The sequence below is a fragment of the Salvia splendens genome, unplaced genomic scaffold (genome assembly GCF_004379255.2).
Source record: "Salvia splendens isolate huo1 unplaced genomic scaffold, SspV2 ctg829, whole genome shotgun sequence".
In the NCBI taxonomy this organism is placed as follows: Eukaryota; Viridiplantae; Streptophyta; class Magnoliopsida; order Lamiales; family Lamiaceae; genus Salvia; species Salvia splendens.
In genome coordinates this window covers 1-14,552 of record NW_024599508.1, presented here as the reverse complement: position 1 = coordinate 14,552, position 14,552 = coordinate 1, and the positions used below count along the sequence as shown (strand labels likewise).

Below are 14,552 nucleotides of genomic sequence, written 5' to 3'. Positions count from 1 at the left end.
CATACAGATCTATCAATAGATTAAAAGTGAATTAATTATTAGTATTAACTAAGTGGTCAGGTGTAGCAGGAGATTACTATTCACACGAGGAATGGAATGAAATGACAAGAAGGAGCCTCTGTTCACTCTAGTAGGTTAGGTGATTGATGTATGCCATATAACTGAATTCAACTCATATCCAAAACAACGTAAACGAAATTTTGATTTAGAAGTAAATTTTGAGGACTTCATATTTTAATAATATTGATAATAAGTTATGATGCGTTACAACATTGTAGGGAAAAAAGTTCAAAGGTAGAGACACGCGTTCTTCTACATATGAAGAATCTCTACTGCACAAAGAGTTTATTCATTAACAGGAACAGCAACGTTGCACAAACGAAGGCAGGCAGCCTCGTCTACCGGTACTGGCTCGCCAGTTCTCCGTCCTTGACGATGTAATTCTGTGCTGGAAAATCCTCACCCTTGAAATACCTATCCAACATGTCCTTCGTTCCAGCAGCGTAGCGTAGCTGCATCCCCACGACCATTGTAGTTTAGCAACGCTTTGGAATAAAATATATGTACGAGATCACGAATAGTATCTTACCTGTGCATCTATTGTAGTCCCGGATATATGAGGGGTCATGGCCTGGTTTGGCATGTACCTCCACGGATGATCCTTCGGAGCTGGCTGTGGGTACCAAACATCCCCGCTATAACCTGATATAAATTAACCGGTAAATTAACATATATCCAACATCAGTGTAAAGAGAGAATTGAAACCAGTGTAAATGGCTACTTCTTGTACCTCCAATGTGGCCACTTGAACAAGCATCGACAACTGCTTGAGTGTCCATGATCGCACCTCTAGCGTTGTTCACAATCAGAACACCCTTCTTCAGCTTTGCTATCTTTTCTTTGTCAAACATTCCTCTACAAAAGATAAGAGAAGATTCATCATGAAGTTTTCTACAAAGCAAAATCAAGAAATGAGATGAATCAAACTCACTTTGTTTTCTCAGTGAGAGGAGTGTTGATGACAATGATGTCACACTTGGGCAGCATTGCATCGAGATCCTCCTCGAACGTAGCTCCTATCTCACTCTCGAGCTTCGGATCCATCTGGAGGCGATCATGGTAGAGGAGATTGCAGTTGAAAGGCTTCAGCCTCTGGAGCAAAAGCCGGCCTATTCGCCCAGCTCCAACCGTTCCAACAGTCTTGCCTTCGAGGTCATAGGCTCGATGAGCAATGGCAGCGACGTCCCATTCGCCACTGATGACCTGGTGGTATCCAGGCAGGTAGTTCCGGACGAGGATGAGGATCCTCATGAGTTCGTCTTCAGCAACAGAGACAGTGTTGCTCCCGGTGACTTCAGCCACCGTCAGCCCAGCTTCAGCAGCAGCCTTGAGATCAATGTGGTCCGAGCCAATGCCAGCGGTCAGCAGAAGCTGCAGGTTCTTCGCCTTCTTGATTCTCTCCGCGGTTACATATGCAGGGTGGAAGGGAGTCGAAATCAGCACGTGCAGGTCGGGTATATGCTTGTCGAGCTCTGCATTTTCAGACATTCAGACACCAGAAACAAAATGCCATGTCATATTCTATCACATGAATCCACTTCTAAAACAAAGACATTTCACCATAATGTTGGAACCAAGACATAATGTTTTCGACGAGTTTAAGGTTGTTGGTTACCGCAGTTAGGGCCATCTTTGTCCGGGGTAACTATGTACTGGTGACCCTGGGATTCGAGCCATTCGCGTATGCCCAATGCATTCTCAGCACAGCCTAGGAAATTCGGATTCAACGAAGCATACTCGTTTGCCTTGTAGAAGACGCCCACAATTTTCTTGCTGCCAGGAGAAGCCTGTGCAGACATAACACACATGACATGATCAAGCTGAAAACTTCTCAAGACATTATTACCTAGTAAATTAATGTTAGTGACTTTGTTAGTTTGTTGGATTCTAGGATATCAATGGACATTTATCCATGTTGTCACCACCACCACATTGATTGTGTGCCTCGTTTGTACTACTATACGGAAGGAGTACAACATAACAGTAATTATTTTAATAATTAAAAATTATAATAAGATCAACCCCAGCATTTGAGAATTAAAAGCTAGTAAGAGTATAACCAAAGTGAAATAAAACTCAAGAGTAATAAAGAAACAAAATTGGGAATGAAATTTGATGTGGCAATTAAGTGGGGCACAAATTAATTGGGGATGATGCATCCCAATAAATTTTAATCCCTTAAATTGATTTATTTTCTGTAATGTAATTGCCATCACCTAATTAAAGGTAAAGCACCTGACCCACCAACATTCAATGCCGTGTTATTTTTTACTACTACTAAAAGGCTTACAACGATTGAGATTAAACATATACTAGTATTTGAAATAGAAATAGTAGTAGTAGTAGTAATAATTATAATCACGCAAAAATAAAATCCAACGGATCGAAATCGAAGAAATCACAATGAAACCAAACCCCTAAATTTTCTTTTACAAAAGAACAATTGTAATATTGAATCTATTATATTCTCTTATTTAAAATAAATACTCCATAAAAAATAAACATATCACCTCAAAAAACGTTAAATTAGATAGAATGGGCACGCCAAACTAAGGAGCAGACTTATAGTTATTGGCTGAAGTTGCCACGCCATAATATGACAAAATACGTCGTCGTCAAGGTACACACAAATAGCGTGAAGTGTCAATGTCCAAACTCCAAAGAGTCTTCGTTATACTCTATACAATTATCTTCCAAGCGAAAAGAAAATGTTTAATTTTCCCACGATTAATTAGGATAAAATCATAAAAGAGGAAAATTAAAATTCAAAAGAAATCGTTCACGAACACGAGATTAGCTAGCACAATTTTTCCATGGAATTATTGAATAGAGTGGGAAAAGCGATATCATAAAATGATCTTAAATTTGGAGAGATCAGCTTACGTGGAGGTGTCTGGTGAAAGCTGAAGAGGCAGCTGAAGAGGTAAGCGCGCGAACTGCAGAGGAACCAACGCGTTTCAAAGCCATCTCAGATGTTCAGATCTTAAACTATCGGAGAGAAACAGAGAGTGATCAGAGAGCACCGTATGGTGGCGAACGGGAGAGAAGAGATGAGCGAGGAGTAAGTGAGAGTAGCTGACTTTATAGATAGCGAGTTGGAAAGGTGGGCAATAATGGACGTTTGCCTTGAAGCTATAATCTAGCCAAGCAATAGCCCAGCTATAATCTAGCCACAAATTCCTTCTACCATATTATCAGCACTAAAAATCCTTCTGTCACGTCAGCAAAACAAGCAAATAGCCCGTCCATAGCCCAGCCATAGCCTAACCACATCACTCAAAATTATATAAAACAAATAATTAGTAATCACACAAAATACAGAATTAAATTTACGACACAGATACGAGAAAATTCAATAATATTATTAAAATTTTAAAAAGTACATTAATTAAAAAAAATTACATAATTAACAAAAAAAACTAATGCCGTGCAGTCCTCCGCGCCCATAACTCTTCAATTAAATCCTTTTGGAGTCGAATATGAGCCTCCGTTTGGGGCATGTCGGCATGTGCTTGGAGGCGGCCGTCTTCATCGTGAGGTACCCCACTCCGTACGTTGGGGGCGGCCACGCCGTGGCTTGGACCGGCTTCATTATCGTCGTTGGTCCAACTAGTCAGTTGTACACCTTCATCTTCGACAATCATGTTGTGCATGATAATACATGCGTACATTATATCAGCAATGCAGTCGATATGCCACAAACGCGTTGGACCCCTAACTGCCGCCCATCGAGACTGGAGCACACCAAATGCGCGCTCCACGTCCTTGCGCGCCGACTCCTGCCGTGCCGCAAAGTAGGCCTTCCTCTCATCTGATGCGCATCGGATCGTCTTCACAAAGACGGGAAACCTAGGGTATATCCCATCCGTCAAATAGTAGCCATATCATGTTGGTTGTCGTTGGCGACAAAACTGATGGCCGGACCGACGCCCTGACACTGCTCGTTGAAAAGGGGCGACGAGTTGAGGACGTTGAGGTCGTTGTTCGAACCGGCTATCCCAAAATACGCATGTCAAATCCACAGCCGGTAATCAGCTACGGCCTCGAGGATCATCGTGGGATTCTTTCCCTTGTATCCGGTCGTGTAGAACCCCTTCCAGGAAGCGGGACAGTTCTTCCACTCCCAATGTATACAATCTATGCTGCCTAACATCCCCGGGAACCTATGCTGTTCCCCGTGCATCCGCAAAAGATCCTGGCAGTATTCGGGGGTAGGGCTTCGAAGGTATTGATCATTGAATATTTCAATCACGCCCAGACAAAAATACTTCATACATTCAAGGGCAGTCGTCTCACCGATGTGGAGGTACTCGTCCCACATGTCTGCCGCGCCTCCGTAGGCCAACTGCCGGATTGCCGTATTGCACTTTTGAATAGGTGTGTGGCCGGGTCTGGCAGCCGCATCGTGCCTGAAGCGGAAATACAGATATCGATGCTCCAAAGTGTTAACAATACGCATAAACATGGCCCTGCTCATTCTAAAACGGCGCCTGAAATGGTTGGCGTTGAACCGCGGCTTCTCTGCGAAGTAGTATTCGTATAGGCGCTGATGTGCAGCTACGTGATCACGATCAATCACTTGTCGGCGGTGGACCATTGGGCGAGGTCGAGGTACCGCCGACTGCAAGGCCCTCTGCATCCATTGATCAATCTCACGGTTCGTATAGGCCTCTAGCCTTTCGTTCATTATACGATCGTACTCCTCAGCATCCCTACCACTACCACCACTACTACCACCGGCGTTACTCATTTCTCGGTGTTGATCTTATACAGAAATTAAGATAAAGAGAATACTCAGCTCGGCGGTGCGCTAGGCGATCCGGGCGCTGCAATAGCGCCGAGCGGATCGCCCAGCGCACCGCCTAGCGCCGCGAAACCGCCGAGCGCTCGGCGGTTTTTATTTCCGAAATCCGTTGGGCGGTTGCAATGGACCGCCTAGCGCCGACGCTAGGCGCAATTACGGATGGCCTAATCTCATAATATTTCTTAGAGAATGATGAATAAATTATGCGAAATTAAATTACTAAAATGAATAAAATAAAAATATTAAATATTTTGAATTTTGTTAAAAAATAAAAGAGCACAACTCAGCACTAATAAAATAAAGGAATTATCTTTTTGAAATATTTAGATCTTATTGGTATTGATAAGTCCTAATAAAATACCATTTCTTTTAGCCACAAGATTTAAGAAAATAATACTCCTCCATTTGTAAGTTTAATTTAGATAAATTAAAATTGATAGATAAAGATAGGATAAGGATAAAATTGTTGTTATTTTTACTTAAAATGAAACAAATCAGTTTAGGTGGAAACTCCAAAAGAGAATACTAATCATTTTTAATTGAATGGAAAAGTAGTTATTATCCGTAGTTTCTTTTGGATATAAAAATTTTAAAAAATTATTAATTAATTAAATTGAAAAGAATAAAATAGATAATGAATAATAGATTAAAGTTTGAGAAAGTAAAATACAATAAAGTAAGCGACATTGTGTGTGTTGAATTTTGTTAAAAGGATAAAATGTTCAACTATAATATGATGACCAAAAAAGAAATACTACAACGGATGAATACGAATATAATTTTAAATCAATTCAAAATATAATCGATCATATTATGTGGTTGGAGCATAAAATTACTTGGGTTAAGTAGGGGGTTTCTGTTTTAGAAATCAAATTGAATCGCACAACCTCTTTGTTCAGTCAAAAGCCATCTTTAGATGTACATCATAAAAAATTTAAATAAAAATTTAAGAATTTATCCAACAAGGCTATGTATGGCCGCCACTGATGAATTCACGATGAGCAATGGGCCAAGCGACAAGAGCGATAATCTGCACATTATTATGTCTATATATAAAAAAATAAAAAAAATTATCTACTCATACTTATCTGTACATTTTTTCAATCTACTAGTATATTAATGATTCAAATGTGTGTGTTTTAATCTACACTTATCTAGAATAATTTAAAATGATTTATTGCATCACTTTAAGGCTATTTCACGTGCTATATAAAAACCAACTAAAAGACATTACAAACTTATCATCATTTATGTGTTTGTCTGTTTATTATGTAAATTAAAGGATAATCTTATTGATGCCAAAGCGCTAAAAACTAAGTCGTGGCAAAATTGACAACTTGCAATTTGAATGCAATGTTTTGCTTTAAGACACCAATCACAATCGTCTTAATTTCTACTCAGATTGCCATCCAATTATTTCATATTGAATTTATTGTATATTGCGAATGTATCAAATTAGTCATAAGAGTATCATGTATGCTATAATTATAGCAAGTTTTAAATAATCTTAAAATTTTTGAATACTTTAATTTCAAATTTTAAATGATTATAAATATACCAGAAACATGTACAGTATATGGAAAGTATTTATTAAAATTGTGAATTTACTAAAAATTAACTAAATTGAATAATTTTCCTTCTTCAATTTCTCTTACTTTAATGGCAAAACACATCATTAAGTCCTTGTACTTAGATTGTTTATTTCAATAGATCCTTATACAATTTTTCCGTTTTAATAAGTCCTTGTACTTTTATATTCGATATATTTCAATTCTTATTTAACGGAATCATTAATTTTTCCGTTATAAAATAACACATTATGTATTAATTATTTAAATATATTCCACCTAATATCTTAGTTGAAAAATATCAACATAACATAAATATAAAAAAAGACAAAAACAAATAATTTAAAAATAAAACCTAAAATGGTTCACAAAGACGAAGAAATTTGTTGTTTGATTATAAGAGTTGTAACTCCTTAAAGAAGAGTGATATATGCGTAGGTTATTTGATTCAAGTTTGAATATTAATTAATTTAATATTTAGTTCCAATGATATAAATTTTATTTTTGTCTTTTTTTAATAATATTTATGTTATGTTGATATTTTTCAATTAGGATATTATGTGGAATAAATAATTAATATATGATGTGTTATTTTATAACGGAAAAGGTAACGGTTCCGTTAAATAAGGACTGAAATATATCGAATATAAAAATATAAGGACTTATTAAAACGAAAAAAATGTATAAAGATCTATTGAAATAGACGATCAAAGTACAAGGATTTAAGGATGTGTTTTGCCTACTTTAATCTAAAACAATTGAGCAAGCCATATAATTTACAGTATTACTTACTACCTTTTAAAGTTATAGAATTACTAAAAATTGATTAAATTGCATAAATTTTTCTCCAATTCATACTTATTTTTAATTAAAAATAATACTCTCTCCGTCCCATGTTACTTGCAGTGTTGTTTTTCTGCTCGTCACAAACTCCTTACACTATTTATAGTTTAAGTTAAAATTAATGCATTTAATTAATATGTTAGATTAAGTTAAGAGCTCAAGTGATGTTTCATTACATTTAAAATTCTAATTTAATTACACTAAAAAATCAATGACAAATTTATAGCCTAAAATGAAAAGTGTGAAGAGAGTATATTTAAAACGGCCAAACTCAAACTGCAGCATCAACACCGCAACAGAGCACCGCCGCCACCACTGTGATGGCGAGGGAGAATTTGATGAAGGGAACTACATCACAGGAAGATCAATGGATGGTACAGAATCAATGTTTCCGACTTTACGATATTGTCTATCGCCTTCCTCCCCATGCTCAATCTATCAAGTGAGTTCCCCACTACTCCTTACAGCTAGGGTTTCTGTATCGAAAATTCAAATTATTGATTGAAATCAATACCTGAAGTTCCTTACTTGAATTCAATCTGATTTCGTGTGTATGTTGACACGTGATTTGTAGGTTCGAGGTTCTGCGCGAGAATCACATTGAGTATCTTACTGAAAGTCTGAAGCAGCTCGGCCGTAACTTCTGTGTTTTGGATGCTAAGTACGCTCTTTCTTCATCTTTCAGTACAGTTATTTTCGAATTTTGTATGCCTGCCTTTTTAATTTGTTTTCAGTGCTACGTTTGTGTTCGTTATTACTTGATTTAAATATAAAACTGCAGGTCTTGTGGCAACAAATTGTGATTATGATTGTTTTATTGTAGATTGTACAGTTAGTTATGCTATTTGATCAGTTTTGCTATGAAGTTAATCGCGCTAAAGTTATGATTTTCTGATACGTAGTCGACCTTGGGCTTTGCTAAATTTGTTATTTTCTGAAGAATAGTATGCTAAAGTTTTGATTTTTTTGATATGTAGCCGACCCTGGCTCTGCTATTGGATCATACAATCGATTGCTTTGTTGGGGGATTGTGTCGACGACAAATTGGAAAATGGCTTTATTGATTTTCTTAGCAGATGCCAGGTTAGATTTGATTTGATTCAGTACTGTTTTCAGGATCATAGCGATATTGCTCAGAGTAGCAACTGTTTCTTTTATTGTGGAATGCTAGTAAATGACTGACTTCTCACTTTCTAGTTCTGGAAACCCTCTTATTTCGGACATAATATGTAATAGAATAATGCTATTGAACTAATGAGACAGAAAGTTGGGCATTTTGATTATATTTGAAAGATTTTGAAGATAAAATTATGATTTTTCTCTTGGCGGAATCTAAAAGCTCCTTATCAATTAAAATGTGAACCGCAGACAGAAAAAAGAATCACAATTTGCATGCCATATGTGGCTTGGGCTTTTAGTATAATTGCCTTAAGGATGTAGGCTTTATTCTTGACCCTGTCATGCTTCCCCCAGTCTATTCTAGTAGCTCAGAATTTCCTCATTTCTTTCACTGCATGTTTAAAATCTTCTGATTTTTTTACTCTAGGTATTCAATTGTGTGTTTAGACAGGAGCTGGTTGTTCAATGTTGTAAACTTTAACTTCTGTGATCAATTTTGTTTAGTACCATTATTATTTTTCTAGATCTCCAGTCCAACTTTTCTGATTCAGATTTGGCTAACGTCTTATACAGGACCAAGATGGTGGATATGGTGGTGGACCAGGTCAGGTAGGATATCTTATGTTTTGAGTTTTTTCCATTTTAAGAATTAATATAGGCTAGTATCTTCCAAAATCAGGTAGACTTGCAGCTCAGGTTAAGGATAGGATTATAATGAAACTTATTGCCATTCTTGTCATGTTACTAATTGATTGTTTCCTACTACTGTCAGATGCCTCATCTTGCAACAACTTATGCTGCAGTTAATGCACTTATTACCGTGGGGGGTCAGAATTCTCTATCATCAATAAATAGGTGCCAACCTTTTTTTTGGACTCTTTATTGCATACCATGTCTATTGTTTTTACATTACAATCATTTTATATTTGCAGAGAAAAGCTGTATGATTTTCTGTTGCGAATGAAAGTTGCAAGTGGTGGCTTCAGGTACTGCACAGTGTTCCCCTGAGTGCTTTTTGATAGTAGTTTCTTTGAATGGAGAGGAGTGTATTTATATATTAAGTACTGTTGTTCCGTATCCAAACATTACAATAGAGCTTCAGTATGTTACATTTGCTGACCAGTGTCAGATGCATGGGTATCCTGCTTGGCCACTACATCATGTGTCATGTCTCTGTTTATGAGTACAAAAGTTCATTCGTTTCGTTGCATTATGTGTTATGTCTCTGTGTATGTCTAAAAGTAATTCCTCTCAGAATGCATGATGGTGGAGAAGTTGATGTCCGGGCTTGCTACACTGCAATATCTGTAAGTTAAAAACTTGAAAATAATCTTGATAATTACCGTTGAAATGCTCAATCACTCGAACAATCTTTCAAGAATGCTATGAGATGCCCTTTATTTCCTTAGTGATTTGACTCTTGCTGTTAGATGGCCTCACTAGTGGTGACCCTTTCACTTTTCCTTGGACTGAGATGCAAATTTAACTTTGCATTTTACATTTTGTTCTGTATAAGTAACCAATATAGCAGAGATAGGAACTAATAATCTTGTAGTAATATAATAAGTCTTTACTTTACAGTTCAATAGAAAACATTTCCAGCATAGTTTTGACAGCATCTCTGTCTTTGGTGCTTAGCTGGTTAGCATATTTATTGGGTCCTTTACTTAATTTATTCTGACCTTGTGGGGTTTAAATCCTAATCAAACTATGCCTAGCTGATTGGCTAGTTGGGATTCCATTTGTTGTTGCTGTTGCATTTGCATAACATTGTTGAATATCATTAAGCATTTTTCACCAAGGCTTGATTGCTTAATTCTGACCCGTTTTAGTTATTTTCTCATATTCTGTTTCTTGTTTTATTTAGGTGGCCAGTGTTCTTAACATTTTGGATGATAGGCTAATACAAAATGTAGGAGACTACATCGTAAGGTTCGTTTTACTTGTTTGTATGCTTAATATATGTTCCCGCCACCTTATGCATCATGCAGTGTTGTTGTGTGTACATTGGTTTATATATTTTCTAGAATGTAAGATTGCACACTCACAACATACACAGTTATGGAGTAAAGGCAGTTCAACACAAAAATAATGAGAACATAGGAAAGCAAAATACGAAAAGTTGAATTAAAACTCAAAGAACAATCCCCCGAAGAGACCTAATAATCCTCAAAAGAGGCCTACAGTTGATACCGTCCTAAACACTTCATTTTATGAGGTATCTAGCTCTTTCAAAGATAAGCTATTTATAGGACTCCTACAAACCTCTCAACTAGGAAAAAAATCAACTTAAAGATAAGCAAGTAAACAAATCAAAATCATATCAAATACTAACTACTCAAACTAATCTCGGAAAGCAAATTGAAAACAAAAATCAAAGGAAATCCAGATGATTAAATAAAAGATAATGATGGAGACAAGATCTGTAATATATCATGATGGATCTTTCCATTGATATCATATCACACACAAGCACAGCAAACACAAACACAAACGCAAACGCAAACGCACACATACACAATACACACTGCACCAAAGATTTGTTTATGTGAAGATTTACTGAAGATATACACGTTGCCACCTTTTATAGTTGCCAGACTTATGAAGGTGGTATAGCTGGTGAGCCTTTCTCAGAAGCTCATGGTGGGTAAGTACCTTTCTCAACAAATGATTCATACTCATCCGATTCTAGGTTTATATATGCAAGCTCTGTTTTTGGATGCTTGTTAATAAAGGAAGCTCTCTCACTCTGATCATGCTCCTTCAGGCATACATTTTGTGGTTTGGCTGCAATGGTATTGATCAACGAGGCTGATCGTTTGAACTTGCCTGGATTGCTTGTGAGTTTCTTTATCTCATTTAGGATGGACATAGAAACCCTGTTTTTCCTGAATTTGTACACTTGTAAAATTATCTAAATGCATCATCTTCAGCATGAAAGTCTGATCTACACCATATTCTTGTTTTCTCCCCCTCCCCTTCCCCTTCCCAAGCTATAAAAATAAAATGTAAATATTTGAAAATAGAAAACATTTTGTAAAGAATTTTAAGCTAGACATTACAGGGAATGAACAAATAACTAAGTAAATTAGCCTTGAAAGAGAAAGGAAATCTCAGCATAGACACAGAAAAAAAACTGAACAGGAAAGCTTTGACTTGGATTATGCATCACAGTGACCTGAGGACTCGTTGGAGTTTTCTTTACTATCTTTGGTTAATTATTAGCTATACGTGCAAGTAAGAGATTTTTTACCAATCATATTTCAGAACTGGGTGGTGTTCAGGCAAGGAATAGAAGGTGGGTTTCAAGGCAGAACAAACAAGTTGGTTGATGGATGCTACTCTTTTTGGCAGGTAAGCTAAAGATTCAGAGTAATTAAACCATGCCGATAAATTTAAACATTACATTATAAACTATATACAAGCAATGGTGTATACATTATACAGTAAATGATTGTAATCTAAACAGGGAGCTGTGGCTGCAATAATTCAAAGACTACATGTAACGGTAAATAAACAACTGGGCCTTCCAGATACCTTTGAGCTCGGCTGCAGTACAGAAAGTGGCAATGAGTCTTCGGACAATGATGGAGAAGAAGTATCCGAGGGGTCTTCTTCGCCAGCAGACATCTCTGAACCCACAAAAGGAGGTACTCAGAAGCTTGGATGCTGGCTAATTCTGTGTTTTCATTTCCATAAATGACTTGTTTTGTAGTCCAGCAGGGCTTTCTTTCGCTGTATATATTTAAATCAAGATTTTAACTGGCTAAACCCCTACTCTTTCCATCTGTGACACTCTTCATTCCTATTGATACAGAAAGCGTCAGTACTTCTGCTGCAATGGGTTGAATAATGGTTATGATTTTATCAAAAGGCCCACAGGCATGAAACCTCTTTTCAATAGCATGGCGTTGCAGCAATACATTCTTCTCTGCACGCAGGTATTCTTCGATCCTCTACTATGTAGAGATAGTTGCCTTGTTTGCAACACGAAAACAATCTGTTAATAAAATACGTCTAGCTGAATACCAACCATCATATGGGAAAACAACACACTCCCAGTTCAAGGCCTCATGTTTAACCTATACCAGTATTAATTTTCATGTCCCTACACTTCAACGAGAGGCTCCATTTCTGATCATATTTACGACCTCTTGTATGGCACCCGATAGAAGAAACAAGAAACAAACTACTCTGAAATGGGTCTTTTTATATGATGAGTATGTGTTGTGCAGGAGGAAGCAGGTTTCAGAGACAAGCCGGGGAAGCGGAGAGATCACTACCATACGTGCTACGTTCTCAGCGGACTCTCCGTCTGCCAACACTGCAACGAAAGAGATGCCGATTCTCCACCTCTGTCTAGAGATGTAATGGGGCCTTATTCCAATATGGTAGAACCTGTTCATCCTCTGCATAACATAGTTTTAGATAAATATTATGAAGCGCAAATGTTCTTCGCTAGAGCCTAGGAATTTCTGTTTATTTTAGTTGTATCATGAAAAGTTTTATGTATCAATTTCTTTTCAAATAATTAAATTATAATGGATCTGAATGTTTTATGGTTGGCTACGGTTTTTGAGTTCAATTTGACGTGATTCATTGTCATCATTATCACCATCACGCCCAAATCAATTCCTTAAGTTGATTTTATGTTTTGTTCAATTTTAATTGTTTGTGTTTAAATTTGTTTTTCACAAATAATATCAGGACTCGTGTATAAACACAGTTTGTAAGTTTTAAGTACTTATAAAGCAATTAATTTGTAATTAAAAGGAATTATCACATCTAATCGATTAATGTATGTGTTTGTTAGAGATCATTATATTATACTCTATTCGTTTCTTAAAAATAAAAATTCTCTCCTTTTCGGTCTGTTTTCTACAAGTAGGAACTTTCCATTTTAGAAAATGCACCATATAATCCAATAATACAAAATTTACTATTTTTTCTCTTCTCTTACTTTATCCATTTTATCTTAACCTCTTTCTTGCTTTATCAATTTTACATTAAACTCTTTCTTACTTTATTAATTTTATAATAAAACTCAAGCTATTTTCAAATTTCCTTTTTTTAAAAAAGGAATAATATCTTCTAAAATAAACAATGTTTCACATATGACCCACTACATATCACCTGCAAAATACTTGGTTCTTATTTACACATTCTATCACATATGACCCACCACTTAAAATGAAAAATCAGCATCTACAAATATTATTTCATCACTCACTAGTATCAGTAGTCCTTTCATCCCTCATTCCCTTAATTATTTTAGCATCTCATTGCATCACTTACGTTGTCTCTGTGTAGCATCTATTAGATTACAATGAGATCGTAAACGCAGGATGCAGAGAAGCGTGTAATGGAGGTTGAGCTGTTAAAACCGTCAAAAAATACTTTGGGCATTAAAACATTCGACAGATTGAGCTGTTTTAGACTGGAGAAACCGGCCGGTTGGGCCAGAAAATGTTGGTCGATTGGATCGGTCTGCATAGTTACCCGATTCTTTTTCACTGTCCCCAAGTTTTTTTTATTAACAGTCAACTTTTTTGCTAGATGACGACTACAAGCAAAGTGAGGCACAATAAAGTGACACACGAAGGCGGTGAAAACACTACATTGGGTGAGATATTAAGAAATTAAAAGAAGATTCCATAAACGCAGACTGTCTAACCGAGGAGGAAGCTGTGCGGTTTTCTAAATGATATTAGGATGCCCAAGGTTTTTGGTTCGGGCGGTTAATCGCGGAACCGTAACCGGCGGTTCCGGTTCCGAACCGGAACCGTGAGATTTAAATCGAACCGAAACCACTTTTGGAACCGTGGTTCTGTTCAGGTTCCAAAATTTCGAAACTGAAACAGTGTCGGAACCGCCGGTTCCAGGCGGTTCTAGACCAGAACCGCAAAAAACCGCCGGAAACCGACGGTTCGGAACCGTGAAAAACCGTTAAAAAAACCACCGGAAAACCGGCGGTTCCGAACCGTAACCGTAACCGCGAAACACCCTCGCGGTTCGGTTATGGTTCAACAATTTCCAAAAACCGGAACCGGCGGTTCCGAACCGTAACCACCGGTTCCGAAACCGTGGGCATCTCTAAATGAGATAGGAGTGGTGGCGGCGGCGTATGAGAATTCAAAATAGGGTTATAGTATATATTA

The 14,552-nt window shown here is 37.0% G+C and overlaps 1 protein-coding gene and 1 pseudogene across 1 annotated transcript; one reads left to right on the top strand and one right to left on the bottom strand.

The window, feature by feature from the left end:
• Nucleotides 1–204: 204 nt before the first annotated feature.
• Nucleotides 205–3,142, bottom strand: LOC121791490 (formate dehydrogenase, mitochondrial). Its single transcript, XM_042189422.1, has 6 exons — nt 2,944–3,142; nt 1,676–1,847; nt 992–1,532; nt 791–915; nt 590–702; nt 205–512 (listed from the first exon to the last, which is right to left on the bottom strand). Exons 1-6 carry the CDS (start codon nt 3,025–3,027, stop codon nt 399–401), a joined length of 1,149 nt encoding a protein of 382 aa, XP_042045356.1. The 5' UTR covers nt 3,028–3,142; the 3' UTR covers nt 205–398.
• A 4,410-nt stretch (nt 3,143–7,552) lies between these two features.
• LOC121791489 lies at nt 7,553–12,958 on the top strand (annotated as a pseudogene).
• The last annotated feature ends 1,594 nt before the right edge of the window (nt 12,959–14,552 follow it).